Raw genomic sequence first — 15,225 nt, 5'->3', positions numbered from 1 at the left:
AGAATCTGATATATTCCTTTAAGCCTGGTGGATCCTGCTCCAATTTTGTGAATTACTCTTGTAGTGATTGTTATTAAGGTATGGGTTTCATCCATGAGGAGTGTTGATGAGTGGAAAAAGAATGATAATATTGCCAGAGTAAAGTGTGTTTTGAGCAGTGGGGAGGCATTAGACTCAGTGCAGTATACTTTATGTTTGCTGAATGAAAGAAAGAATGAATAAATGAATGAAAGTTGCTTTGCTCTAAGAAGATTTATCTAGCAGTGGTGTGCAGAATGGTTTGGAGGAAAGGAACTAGAGATATTAGGGGCTATTCAAGAGTATGGGTGGGGGGAGCTAATGTCCTGTGAAAATAAGAAGGAAGAATAAGGACATGAAAAACATGCTGAGGAAGGCAACAGACCCAGATGCCAAGAAAAGGGAGAAGTCAAAGATGCTATGAGCAATCTCGTTATAGGTGGGAGGGGACACCATCTCAGGATGTCTTTAAATATTTTGAGTTTAAGGTGAGAATGAGAGATATAACTGGAGATTCCAGTTAGAAATTCCTGGTGTTGCCATATGCAAAGAGACAAAATCAAAAGCCTAAACCTTGGGAAATGCCCATATGTAGGAGTGTACTAAAGCTCGTTATTGCCTCACTATTTATACTTCCTTCTTTGAACTTGTTAGCAAATAGTGTTATGGATTCAACAAATATTTATTGCTATGCTCATTGCTACCTCAGGGTCTTTGCACTTTTGTTCTCTTTGTTTGTAATGCTTTTCCCTCAGAAATTTGCATGGCTCACTCCTTACTTCAATCTCTGGTCAAATGTCACCTCTTCAGGCAGGACTTTGTGACTAACCATCATCATTCTTTAATCCTTTACCCTGATTTATTTTCTCCATTGTACTTACCTTCACTTAATAATACCATATTATATATTTATTTGTTTGTATGTCTTATTGTCTGCCTCCCTGACTAGAATATAAGTTCTTTAAGAGCAAGGGCTTTGCTATTTTATTTCTTGCTGTATTCTAAGCTTTATATTGAGCACTTAACTTGGGAGGCTGGTCACTGCTGTTTGGAGTAAGGGAGGACATATAACTTGGCATGGAGGGGAAACCATTCTATGTGGGTTGAGCCAATCAGGTGTCTGGAGAATGTGGGCTATGAGATTTAAGGAACACAGTCAGATGATTTGATTAGAGTTATAAAGTCATACTGAGTTCAGGCTAAGTCCTGTCATGGTAAATTAGAACCACGTCCATGCAGAAGTTATAGCAGGGCAGAGGAAGAAGCTGCTGTCCAGACAGGAGGATGGAGCAGATGAGAAGTGAGAGCCAAGAGAAGAGCTTTTGGGCCCCAGAGGAAGGGAAGAAGAGAGTAGCTGCCCAACACTCCCCAGTGGTGCAGTCCAGCTTCTCCTCAAGCAGTTCCACTCCTTGTCATTTTCCTGTAGTTTTTCAGCACAAACCCCTTGTTTTTGAGCTCCATGGAGTGAGTTTTCTGTTCCTTCAAACTCCAAGCCCCAGACAGCAGTAAAACTGTCCAACAGAATTTGTGTGAAGATGGAAAATGTATATCTGTGCTGTCAAATATAGGAACCACTACCTGCATGTAGCCACTGAGCACTTGAAATGGGTTTAGAGTGCCTAAGAAACTGACTTTTAAATTTTATATCATTTTCAAACACTTAAAATTAAGTATTCATATAGGGCTAGTAGCTATCAATATTGGACAGCCCAGCACTATGGTTATTACTACAAGAGGTCAAATACAAGAAGCACAATCAGTAAAAGACAATGAAAGGGCCAAAAAAAAAAAAAGAAAAGAAAAGAAAAAAAGAAACCATAATGGTGTCACAGAACTCAAGTAGAGGGTGTTCCACAGCACCGAAAACTAAGGAGGATGAGTCTGGTAAAGTCCCATTAGTAGCAGTGTTATTTATCCTTTCACAGTAAATACCTGGTCCAAACAACAGGGGTTGGTTCAACAAATCATGAAACAACTCATTCAAACTATTTAGCCATTAAAAAAATAGAAAAATCATTAATGATATGGGAAGATGTTTATAATACATAAGTTAAACAATTTCATAAAATATCATGATCCCAATTTTATAACACATACGTATGTCTAGATCTCTGGGCTGTGGGTTTATGGGTGATTTTAATTTTATTCTTTGGCATTTTATTAACTTTAAGAATTATCTACAAAGAACATAATTTTTAATAATCAGAAATAAAGGAACAAATGATATGCTTAACACAATAAAATGGCTACATCTTTTCAAGCTGCATCATAAACCAGAGTGATAGTAAATACAGCTGCTAAAAATAATTATCCATCCTACATTTCTAAAGTTAGTCATTCACATTTTCCTCCCAACCTCTCTAGACACACACTCTGAGATATCTTACTTTAAGGTTTGTAACTGCAAGTATGGTGACAGAACAGCAGATATTGTTGTATCTACTTAGAAGGCAGAAGAAGATCTTTTCTTAGATGGACTAACCTAGATTTCCCCATAGTCAAAAGACCAAGAAATGGACTAAACGCTGCTTGGAGTCCTTTCCTGCCTTGAGAGGTTGGATTCTTAGGATGCTCTAACTTAAAGCTATATTTTAGAGACCACTAGATGGCGCCCTGTGCCTGCAACCAGGTGAAGGCACATTGGATTAATTCAGGCTTGCATTTATCATTCATTTTCAGGTATACACCGAAGAATTTCCTTATGTGTATAACACACTGTGTGACGTGACTCAGATTAACTCCTTGTATAGCATTAAAACAATAACAGTGCTCTATATGAACCTATTAAATTCACAACACATAGAAGCAAATTCTTTGTTTAATGGAATCCCTGTTTAAGTACATCTGGTTGGGACTGAACAAGTAGAATTCCACAACTCAGCCAGATTGTAATTCTATTAGATAAAGACATGCTGAGCATCTAACTTCGTTTATGGAAATAAAAATTTTTATTTTTAAACTGGAGAGTATTCACCCAACTTTTGTTTGGCTTTGAGTTGAGGCTTTCAATAGAAAAATACACCAATTGATTGTAGGCAGGTTGTGCAGCCTTTAAAGTGCTTAATACTGAAAGTTCAATTAATGACCACCCCTAACTGAGAAGTAGTGACAAACCATGTCTAAATCATTCCTAAGAATGCTACTGAAAGATCCAGACAGAGCCATTGTATGGAACTGTACAGGCTTAACACTTGCAATGAAAATATAAAGCTAGACTCAAATACAAAGGAAAATACCACCTTTTAATACAGAAATACCATCAACTCAGAATGTCCATGCTTCAAAAGCCAAGTCAACTCTGACTTTTCAGAAAAAATAAAAAAAAAAAGATGAATTCCTTTCTTCTGTTCTTTGATGCCATTGTCCAATTGGAGTGACAATAAGGCTTTTTTTACTTGGACCCAAGTGTTTCTAAAAATTTTAAACCATTATCCTTGAGAAAATAAAATATATCAAAATGTTACTCAAGGTTACATGAGGACACCCATGGGGTAGTAGCGCATATGCATTACTTTTATAATCAGAAAAGCGAAACACATTTTAAAAGTCCCTGAAAATTGTACGCATCAAACAATTTTGTTATAGTCAGGATTCAACCAAACACAGTCTGCCTTATGGATATCCTTTTTTATAATCCTTAGTATATAACAGTGCTACTGTCTAAACTTTGATCTAATAAATGCCACAAGTCAGTTCCATTAGTATGGATAAAGCCTGCATGAAAAAAGGGAAACTTCTGAACATTCAATCCATGTCAGGTGAGACTCTCCCCTTTCTAACAACCCCTTTCTCCCCTTCTTCCCCAAGAAGTCTAGACCGTCAACTGGGTCATGTTTCTACTGTTCCTTAAGTTTAGTTCCTAGAAGCCTCCTATGAGAAATCGGGGTAGTAGATAAGACTTGTGAATTCCTCACTAATACCGACAGATAGAAATAGAACACTACTTTTTACCTCTGACGTAACTGGTCCAAAGATCCAATCATTTGGAATCCATGCAAAAAAAGCAACTAGTTGAAACTGGACCTCAAAGTTCACTTCATTGCTGACCAAATTTACACATACCTAACCTGAGGTGCACATCAGTGAGTTGGAATTCTAAGTGGGGTTTCAAAACAGCAGAATCTTTTTTTTTTTTTCCTTAGGCTTGGTCCACTGGAACCAGATCTCTTAAGCCTAAATATCATATACATACTGAAAATGCATGTCGAAGTACTCTGGAGAGAGCAAGCTAGAATATTTGAGTTCTCATTCTGATTATTTTAGTTGTTTTAGTAAGCTACGTCAACACTATGTGCTAAAAGAATGATCATTAGAATAAGAATACACAGTGCTCTAGGTACTGTGCTTAGAATTTTGCATATATGATACCATCCTCACCGTAACTTTATGAGACAGTCATATTTTGTGGATCAAAAATTGAGGCCTAGAGACATCAGGCATGTTTTCTCAAGGAAAGATGTCTAGAAAGTTGTAGAGCTAAGATTCAAACATAGGTCTGTGCTTCTCAAAAACCTATTCTCTTCACCCCTACTTTGTATTTCTTCCATCGATATGTTATTATTGTCTGATTTGTAAAATAAATACTGTCTTGCTCACTTCACAAAATAATTGTGAGGATAAAATTGAAATATAGATGTGAAAGGATAAATTTAAACATATACTACAATTAATTTGTTCCTGAAGTCTATACTTTCATATGAAGTATTAAAAGCACTGGTGAGGAAATGTGAAGGTAACTTGTCTTTTTTTCTCTTATTATTTTTAATTGTATAGGTAATACATACTTATTTTTAGAAAAATATCAATAGAAGCATGCACAGGGGAAAATGTGGACTTCTACCATTCAGTTACAATCACATTTAACATTTTTATAAATAAAATTCTAGACTTTATATTTTACAGACGGTTACACTTTACATACAATGTATACTTTTTATCTCTCTGTGTCAACAAATATTTTCATTTTGAACGGGTATGCAGTGTTCCATTGTAAAGATATTGATATATCACGATTCATTTAATTAAACTTTTTTTTAATATTTGGTAACAACTTTTTATTCTGAAATTAACACACTTGGTATCAATACTTTATTAAAAAGTATTTGTTAAATAGTAAATTAAGAAATACATCTCTGTTTCTCAAGAAAGTTGACAATGAATGAGTCTTGTACAGCTTATCAAAATTTGGTGTTCATCATGGAGGACTTTGAACTATCACTTACGACATGTAAGCCAGAAAACGAAAATTTGTTTAAGAAGTATTGATCTCTACTTCATAATTTTAAAGTCATTGTCAGCAGACTGTGCACTAATATAATGGTTTAATTGGTACAGCAGCAGATGCTACATTTACATATCATGCTGTAAAGAATGATTTTTCATTTAGATCAAGTGGTTAGTCTTCCAAGTTAACCTTGTACTATTTTTATTCCACTATTTTTTGTGCATATAAGAAAAATGAAGACAAAGTTAATATGTAATAAACTTCTATTATTGGATATTTAGTGCGAAATATGCTTTAAACCATGGAAACTCGTAGATCTCCCTCTCTTTCATTTTTCTGCAATAATTCAAAAGCAGTGATGGATCCAGTCTGTTCTCGGATTGTAGGCTGACAAATACACTAAATTCAGAAGGAGCTTTTAGTCCATTTTCCTCTTGGTGACGTCTCACTTCCTACAATGCGTAACTCTTTTAGTCGTTTTATGTTGTCTATACATTGTTATTTACCTCACAGGACTGTTAAAAGGATGCTTGCTATAAGCGCATTTGTGAAGGAGCCTTGAAAAGCATACATTCTACAAAAATATATATGGCTGGGTTTTTTCCTAAATCTGTCCCAAATGAAAAGCAATGATGCATAATTCAGCCTCACTAAAAGAGAAGTCATCCTGCTTAATTCTTTACCACTTGAACCCTTGAAGGCTCATCTCTATACAGACAGACCATCCCTGGCCAAGCAGATTTTAGCTTTTCAGGGTCAGAGTTTACTCCAGCTGACACAATACCAGCCCAGGTAAGCAGGATCAACCGACTCCCTCAGTACAGGAGAAACACAGTCTCCCCTGAAAGTGTCTGACTCCTTCACAGTCAGGAGATCTGAAAGTCTAGCTGAGGTGTTAGGTTGAGGGAAGGTGGCTGGCTTACTCCTTGTTTACCTTTTCCCCATTGCTCTCTTCTCCCACCATCCCATACAGGAAAGATCCGAGAAAGAAATGAGTGGCTTAAAGATTGCCATTAGTTTGTTATTCATGCATTTACTCAGAAAGCAATGTGGCAGATGCTGAGATGTTCTTTCTTCCTTCTTGCCTAGTTTTAGAGATTCCGCATCCCATTTCTAGCGTTGTACTCTTTCTCTACTCTTTTGCGTATGTGAATGGGAGTAGCTAGAGCAGGCAGGAGAAAAGACAATGAGATTCTCATCTCTGCATTTAGTGGTGCCACTAAAGTGTACAATACCTTGCTATGAGAGCCCCACATATTTGCCTAGGGCAATGATACTCAAAGTAGCTGGTTTGCAAACTGTTGTCTATCCAAGATGAGATAAGGAGCTTGTGCCAGTATGAACCAAATATGAACCAACACACTGCTTTCTTCATTAAGAAAGACTTGCCAAGAAAATAATGTCAGATGAGCCGAACAGTGGGCTTAGTGGTATGGTAGGCGGAGTTGGGGTAGAGAGGTTAGACTCTGTGTCCGTAGTCTCATGAGGAATTTACTATAATTTCTTCTATAGGAGAAATGAGAGAGACCAACATTTCTGAAAAACCTTGGGCATCTAATTGAAGCTTCTATGGCAATACCTAAGGCTCTAGAAACTGCATTGATGATGTGCATTTATAAAGATTTGCCATTGGTATAGAAACAGTACCTATGGCATGTCTTCTAATCCTAGGCAAGGGTGCAAGCTAGTTAGGAACATAGTTCTTTTCGGGGGTGGGTGCTAAACCCACTTACTTTTTTTTTTTAAGAGAAATAAAATGAGGGAGTGGGTAGAGAGTAAGGTGGAAGATGAAGACATGTTACACTGCGAATCACATTCTATTTTGATTAGTAGCAACTAATGGAGAATTAGTGGTGAATTAGGACTAGGATGATTCTTATCAGATCAAAACCAACACCTCTCTACTGGTTATTTAGCTAACACCATAAATTTTTCCAAAGTACTTCACTTTCTTTTTTGATTCACACAACAACTCTGTCAGATTGGTAAAGAAACCTTCTCTTGATTGACAAGCCTAGATACTCACAGAGAGAGTCACTAAGATTCCATGGCCAGTAAGAGGCAGAGGTACATGTGTCTTTTTTTGAGTACTATTTAATATACCTTCCATTATGTCATGCTCATTTAACCAACATGACTGGAATTTGACTGGAGGTATTCATGAAATAAAATCTAGTGGCACAAAATCCAAGGTGATTTCTGCCGCAGCAGAAGATAAAACATTAAGGAATTAGACACCAAAATTGGTTTTCAGTTGATTCAATCATAAATGAGTTAACTCCAAAATGTAATAGCCAAGGAGATCAAGACCCAAGATTCTCTATGACTATTCTATGGCAGGCGCAAAGAAAAGGGGTGAGACAGATTAACTGCCCAATAAATGGTGTGTGCCAGTCTCTTCTGCTCTATTTATCTAGAAAAATAAGTAAGCGTTGTAAACAAAATTCCCAGAATGGAAATAAAAACTTCCAAATTAATCCCAGGTCTCTGTTTTTCAAGAGGAACCTGTAAAAGATCACTGCTAAGAAAAGTTTTGCATCACTTGACACTTAATTTGAAATCATTTATCTTCAAGTCAGCAACAATTAGGTGCTACTATCAGCCATTCATCATGAATTGCAGAATACATTTCCCCCGGAGGAGAGAGAACAGTGCCTTGAATAGAGAAAGTCAAGGAAAACCACCACAGTGGAGAGCAGATGTTTTAAAAATAAATGTCCTTTACTTGTCCCCTCATGAGGCACGTAAGTTATATTGTGATATCATTGCTTTGTCCCTTGTACCATACAAAAGTGGCACCATGCTAGTGAAATTCTAATAAACAGAATTCAGTACTTAGCCCTGTATTATAAAAATGGACGATCCAAAACACTTATATTTCCATGGGAATAAACATATGCTAATTAGTTAGCATATATGGCTCACGAGACAGGCACATGGTACATTCAACAAGAGAAGAAAATAGTAGTGTGGTCACCTTTTAATTGCATGGGTTTGAATCTAAGCCAATTATATTACTCCATTAACTCTGCCTAATGAAACCAATATGGAATTAACATGAGATACACATTTTAGAAAGAAATGTGTATCTGTCACTACCTCAGTAGGTAAATTTGAGGCATTAACTTTGGAGAAACAATACAAACTCTCAGAAGAAAAAGCAGTAGGGGGAGTGAAGAGAAAGAAAGAACTGTAGGAGCTGAATGTTACTTAAATGTAAATGTTAACTGCATCCATGTGCAGAATCATTATTTGAAGGTCATGGGAACAGAATTTAGTTGGCCTCAAGGGGAGGTTTGGGTGTGATAAAGTCCGAACTTTGGGGGTAGAAGCATGCTTTGACTCTATCCTGTATGTACTGTTGTATTAAGCTTTTATTATGTAGTGATAATACACATACGGCTTCCAAAAGTGGGTAGCTAACTATCTTATTTTAATGGATTTCCCTGATTGAAGGAAGTTGGTTCCTTCCAAGCTAATGAACCTATGTGTTTATGTTTCGAATAAAGAGTATACTGAAATAAAACGACTATGCTACTCTCAGGGGTTTGATCATATCAGTGGTATGTCTTTCCATTCAGGAGTTGTGGAAGGATGCTATCGGAACCATTATTTACTAATCAGAGGTTTCATATGAAAGAAATCAGTAGCTCAAAAGAAAGTGGGAGAAAACATTTTGCTGCTCCTGCTCTAAAAGCAATTTTGATTTGTCTGATTGTGTGGACAAGTCCACTCTCTTCTAGAATCCTTTAATCATGCACTGGCACAGTCAACAAACCAGGTCACTGGGCATAGATTCTAATAAGGACAGTGGCTAAATTAAGTCCATTTGATTTAATGTGTAAAATGACTTCATCATTCTTTTATATCTAGAAAGTTTAAAAAAAATCACATCATTGTATTAGAGAAAGGTCCACTTTTCAGAAGCCAGGGGGAAGATCAGTTATTATTTTTGCTGAAAGCAAATGGTGGTCATATCCTAAAATTACATGCTACAGTGACTTGACATTGAGCTGGACATTTTAAATATAGGACATTATAGAATGACATTTAAATTATATACTAAAAGTAAGACAGGTTAGATATGTTTGAATTTAAAATACAAAGATAAATGAAAGAAAGTGTCCTCAGTTGGCCAAACTAGATCTGAGTTAATAAAATAATCCCTCCCTTTCAAGATGTGTGCCATGAAAGTAACAATGACAACAGTGATTTAAAATACACTTCTGAATTGAAATACAGAAGTAAATGTGCTTGACATAGTATTTATTTTATTGTCAGCTTGCAAGGGTTGTCACTGGAGGACTCTTCGTCCTCCAGTGGTCCTAAAGCTTAGAAATTTACTTACTCTAGATGCTGCTTCACAGTTTCTCTGGTCTCCAAGTTGTAGTGTGCTGTATACTACAAAAATTCATCATGGAGCACAGACCATTTCACTTCTAACTAAGGAACACTAATTTGGGGGAAAATTTTTGCTATTTAAGACTCTTGCCAAACAATCTACAAATGGAAAGGAGTCGAGAATGTGAACACTATTGGCATGTATGAAGTATTAGGTAATAAAGAAGCAATGATGAGAAGCAAGTGATGCTGACTCTTGCATTTGTTAGATCTTATTCTGCATATCTATTAATAATGATACACCTTATGGATGCAATTTCATGTTTATAACACTCTGGGCATTGGCAGCATTGTGCACCTGTGTTTTCCATGCCTTCCCATCTGCTGCCTACAGTCATTCAGATTCAGGTGATGGAAATATTTCAGATAAAAGTTAATTAGCCTGCACTCTGCAGATCAAATCTCTACAGTTCAGCATTAAATAGAAATCTTCTGGGCAACTGCTGAAAGTAGCCTGAGGCTGCCCTTCCTAAAATTAAAAATGTAAGATTCATTTTTCTAGAAAAAGAAACCTTTAGTACTCTCTTTATATTTTACACATAGATTTGATCAAACTTTTCACATATATTTGCTTACTCATTTTATTTTTTTATCTCTGTATGTATATCGAAAGTGGAAGAGAGATTAGAAATATTTTTTTCCAGCTACAGTGATAGAATGAAAATGATATAGAGTTAGAAATTCTCCCGAGTCTCGACTCTATTATTAGTACACCAACCAATGTTGATCAAGCCCCAGAACTTTCCTCAGTTTCTCAGTTTTTAAAATGGGACCAACATCAACTACCTATTTGTTTCATAAATACTTTGTGCAAGACTCAATAATGCTTGATATTTTATTAAAAAATAATGCACAAAATGCAGAAAACTCCTATTGCTAAAAGGACCCCACCTTCTCTGTAAATATTTATCTTATTAGTTGTCAACAGTTAAGTTCTCAAATAGCTTCCTTTATTGAAACTATATATATATATATATATTTTTTTTAACCCATAGGAAACTAAATCATTATAGTCTTCTTTACTTCTAGATAATTGGAGCAGAAATGGGCTGAACACAACTAAATATAGCCAGTCTTTGAACCCACATCACACACAGAGAGAGTAGGGACAAAGAAACAATCCCAAATGAGTCCTCCCATCCATTTTTACGGTATCAGATAATATTTCTAATGCCTTTCAATACCCAAGACTTATTAACCACTCTACCTATTGCTTCTGTACTAATTGCGGATTTCCTGTTTACTCATAGGAATTCAGAGGGAGGTGTTTTCTTTTTTACACCGTCGCCTAAAGCTCAGGGACATCGTCTAAAGAAGTCAGAAGCGGCAGGTAGGTGCTCTTTCCGACAGGTGCTTTTAGAGTTCCTCAGGGGACTGAAAGACTCTGGCAGTCTGGGATCTTCTATGCCCATTTCCCGCGCTAGTCATTAGAACCTCGAGTGCTCTCCACGCTCCTGAACTTCGACTTTTATTCAATACTTCCATAGGGTATCCACTAGGTTTCTCCCAACTGGTCAAAACGTGAAGATTTTTTCGCATATTCTCCCACTTCTTTACTTCCATCTGCTACTCTACCTCTCATTTTATTTCCATCTGCGCTTTAAAATGTTTCATTTTACTTCTACTGAGATCCTTTTACCTATAACCTACGGATATGGTCCGATCCTTAAACAATATCAAAGTTGCAAAGCCCCACGACCCTCAGGTCTTCATGCGCGTTCTCTTCCTCCGCCCTCCCTCCGCCCCCGCTACCGTCCCGGCCTCCAGCGGTGCCCATGTCCACTCCACGCGCCAGACTCTTCTCACCTGACTCTCCCGCGGAAACTCGTGGCGCACGATGCTGATAACTGGAATGTGCAGGACGGAGCTGACCAAGTCGAGCTCCATCATCTCGCCCAGGCCCTGAGGGAAGGCGAGCAGCGCCGATACCCCTTGCACCACCACGGTGTGACACACGCTCTGCAGAAAGGAGAAAGGGTCACTGCTCCACGGCGAGCTAGGGGAGGAGAAGGGCAAGAGCGGCAGATCGCCCAGGCCCGCCTCGATGGCCATCACTACTTCCAAAGACAGGTTGTAGGGCAGCAGCCCTTCCACTCGGTTCAGGTTGTCCACGGCGAAGAGAAGGGCATCCCGAGGCCACAGGGTCTCGGCCCGGTGGCCCTCCCCGGGCTTCCGTGCGCCCGGCGGCCCCCGGCCATACAGGGCGCTCCCCAACCAGCGTGCGCCCGGCGAGGGCGCCGGGGGCCGCCAAGTCCCTGGCTCAGGTTCATCTCGCTGGGCGCCTGTCCGGCTGCCGTCCGGGGCGCGGCTGGCCGTGCGGGGGGCCGTGGTCCAGGGCTGCAAGTGCACCGCGCCCACCCTCACCGCGTGTCCGATGCGCTTGAGGATCTGGCAGGGTTGCGGGTGCGAGGAGGAGCCGGGCACCCCGGCCAGCACCAGTGCGCAGGGCGGCGGCAGCAGCAGACAGACCCTGCTCAGCAGCCACCACAAACTCAGTCTCCTCATTACTGAGACCCGCAGGGAGAAAGCGCGCCCCCTCCTGACCCCGGCTCTCCCCCGGGCAGCCGCCGCCTAAGGTCTCCGCCCCCAGGTTCCGCGGGCAGCTCACTCCGCGCGGCGAAGCTGTCCCAGGAGCTGAAGCGGACTCCGGGCCATCCAAGTTGGAGCCTAGCGCGCCCTAGGCAGTCTCGGGACCTGCTCCCAAGTCCCTCCGCCTCGCATCCTCTGCTCGCCCGGTCCCTGCGCTGAGCGGGGCGGGCGGCGCTGGTCACCCGCGGCTTGGGCGCTTGTTCCCCGCCCGCCCCATCCGCAGGGCGGCTCGGGCACTGCGTCCGGCCCCGCGGGGAAGCAGGACTGAGAAGCGGCTGGGATTCCTAGGGGGCAACGGTGACCGAGGAGGCAAGGTTCTCACTTGGATTCTTGTCTCGCCCAGGCGAGACCCACTTATTTCCTTGGGGTCGCGCAGGAGAAGGCGTTCACGCCCGGGGTGCGGTAAAGCAGCCAAATCCTCCTTGCTCCACCGTCTGCCACCCTCTCGCGGGCTCCCCCGGCGCTGGCTTCATTTTTCTTCTTCCCTCGCTACTTCCTCTCTTCCTTTCTTTCGTCCTCTTTTCGCCCAGTCGCCGCAGCCGCTGGCTTCCTCAGAGGAGCGACGCGACTGGCCAGCAAAGGGTGGTTCTGCTGGGGGCGCAAAGTTCTCCCCGCCTCAGCCGGCGCCTCTCTGCTGCTGAGCCCTGGCACCAGCCTGTCGCTTGGCTGTGCTAGACGCCCACTGTTGGTGAGATTCCCGGGTGGCGCTTCCCGCGCCCCTGGCAAGTTCTCTCCCCTCCAAGGCTAGGGGTCATAGTTTGCGAAATTCCTTGAGACCTAAGAGGGAGAATTCTGGATTCGGAGTTGCGCCCGAGGAATCTGAAATCCAGTAGGTTGAAAGAGGCCGTGATTTTAAGAAGCTTCTCTTCGATGTCTTGCTTTAACGGTTTTTCTAGCTGAGGGTATTAAAGCAAGAATCATATACACGTTGAATCTCGGCTTCCTGCTCTCTGGCTCATGGGCCTTTGCCAATTTTTAAGGATCCCAGTGCTTTGGGGTTCTCAAAATTATAACAGTGAATTCGAAGCAATTATTTGATCAAGAAATTAAAGAGATTGAAAAAACTTTGAAAGTATACTTTCAAGCACAGTCAACAGCAGTTTGTAGTTTAGACCAAGGGTCCTCCAGATCACTGTTACTAGTAAGTGCTTTCATTTGTGTGGTAATACAATGAGGTCAGTGAGTTATGATTTGATCTTTTCCTCCATGAGCTGAACGATCTGGAGTTAGAAGGAAGGAGAGGGTTAAGGGTAGGCCTGTGGTTTCCACACATACAGTACATTTATTTTATTTTATGCCACAGTTTCATTTAGAAGGAGACTAGGAGAGATATCCATGGGGCAGAGCAAGCACCTGGGATCAGGAGTTCTGAATTTCAATAGCACTTGCAGAGAACCATGACCTTGGCGATTTATTTTACCTGACCTAGCCCTGCTGTTTGGATCCGGTAAATTGTTATGCAAATACAGCTAGCTTTTAGCTCTGGAGAGCTGTTTTGATTCATGAGCTACAGTTTCCATCTTGCTTTAAATCCTTGGGATGAAGAGGCTCTAGGTAAATAAAATTCCCAAGAAGCTTGCAAAGTGAATGTTGTTTTCCTCAGCACAGATCTTGAAAAGTCATCTGAGAGCTAACCTTACCTGACATTCTAATTAGCTCTTGCAAGACTGGGATGCCGGACAAAAGACTCCCATGAGGCAAAAGTGGAAATCACAGTAGAGTCTGAACCGGAAGGGAAGGATTCTTCCTGAGGCCATAGAGAGGCTCTCATGCGTGGACGCTGGACCTTTCCTCTTGCTCCAGATGATTCCACTGATTGGGATCTGAATAAGAAAACTATAGAATTTTGTGGTCCTTGCCTTACAGGAAGACTGGGAATCAATTAATTGTGTAGTAAGGAGGTGTGTTTGTCTGTCTATGAGTATGTGTGCATGGAGGAATATGACATTCCACATTATGACCATGCCCTCGAGTGATTATCTGAGTACCTGGCATTACATGTATGTTCAAACCAGATTCCCAGGAAAGTAGTCGGTCATGAAGAACAGTTGGATCTCATCTGTTAATGGCATTCGAGAGCCGCTGTGTTACTAACCCTTTCCAGTCGGGCCCTAACAAGGGTCCTGCTGCCCCGTGTCCTTGGAGCCAATAGAACAGACCAAGTTCAGTTTAGAAGCAAAGTAAAGTTTTTTTCTTTGATCAGAGAACAGAGAGATGCAGGCTCGCACCCCAGAGAAAGTGCTTTCCCTGACAGGCTACAGGTGGGGCTACTTTATAGGGATCTCGTCAGTGGGGAGGGGCAGAGTCCTCACCGAGCAGGCACAGGTGTGCTGCTTACGTCCCAGACAGAGCACGCAGGGTCTCTGGGCGTGGCCCGCTGCCGCCATCTTGAATAGAGTATGCCGCGTGGTTTCTGCGCACCGTTCCCGAGCAGAGGCGTCAATGCAGCGGTTTCTCACAGGGAGCTCTGGTCTGAAGTGCTGAGTGTGAGGCCACTGCACCGGCACCCCATGAGTAAGTGAAACTGGACTAAGCACCAAGGAAAGAAAGGTTAGACTTTATTTTATTACCCGGGTTCCGTTTTTACTTCCCGGGAATTGTTAATGGGTTCTGCTGGTGCCCGTTGTGTGTTCTTTAGGCCTCTCACGAGTCCTGGACTACTTGGGGGGAATGCCTCCACTGGTTGTTCATAGAATAGAGGATGATTCCCACAGTTCTGAGGACAGTGCTGCCCTGGCTCATGATAAAACTATAGCTAAATCTTTCAAATACTGTTTGAATGGTGAAGAGCAGCCCTTCTTGTGCTTCCTCTTGTTTCTTTCTGGGTTTTTCAGTTATGCTACCCTGATTTCCTCCCCATTTCCTCATGCTGCTTGGTTCTCTTTTTCCATATCACTGTAATCTGAACATCTCTGACATGATTCTTTTTTTTTTTTGCGGTACACGGGCCTCTCGCTGTTGTGGCCTCTCCCGTTGCGGAGCACAGGCTCCGG

The 15,225-nt window shown here is 41.2% G+C and overlaps 1 protein-coding gene across 1 annotated transcript in view; it reads right to left on the bottom strand.

The window, feature by feature from the left end:
- GRIN3A (glutamate ionotropic receptor NMDA type subunit 3A) overlaps positions 1-12,148 on the bottom strand; it is a 147,547-nt gene extending 135,399 nt beyond the window's left edge. The window contains exon 1 of the mRNA XM_024126448.3: positions 11,450-12,148. Coding sequence (XP_023982216.1) covers positions 11,450-12,148 — 699 coding nt within the window. The remainder of the gene's footprint in view (positions 1-11,449) is intronic.
- Between the last annotated feature and the right edge of the window lie 3,077 nt (positions 12,149-15,225).

This window comes from Physeter macrocephalus, chromosome 9 (assembly GCF_002837175.3).
Source record: "Physeter macrocephalus isolate SW-GA chromosome 9, ASM283717v5, whole genome shotgun sequence".
Classification (NCBI taxonomy): Eukaryota; Metazoa; Chordata; class Mammalia; order Artiodactyla; family Physeteridae; genus Physeter; species Physeter macrocephalus.
Note: the sequence above shows the minus strand (reverse complement) of the source record. Positions and strands in the feature narration are given on the sequence as shown.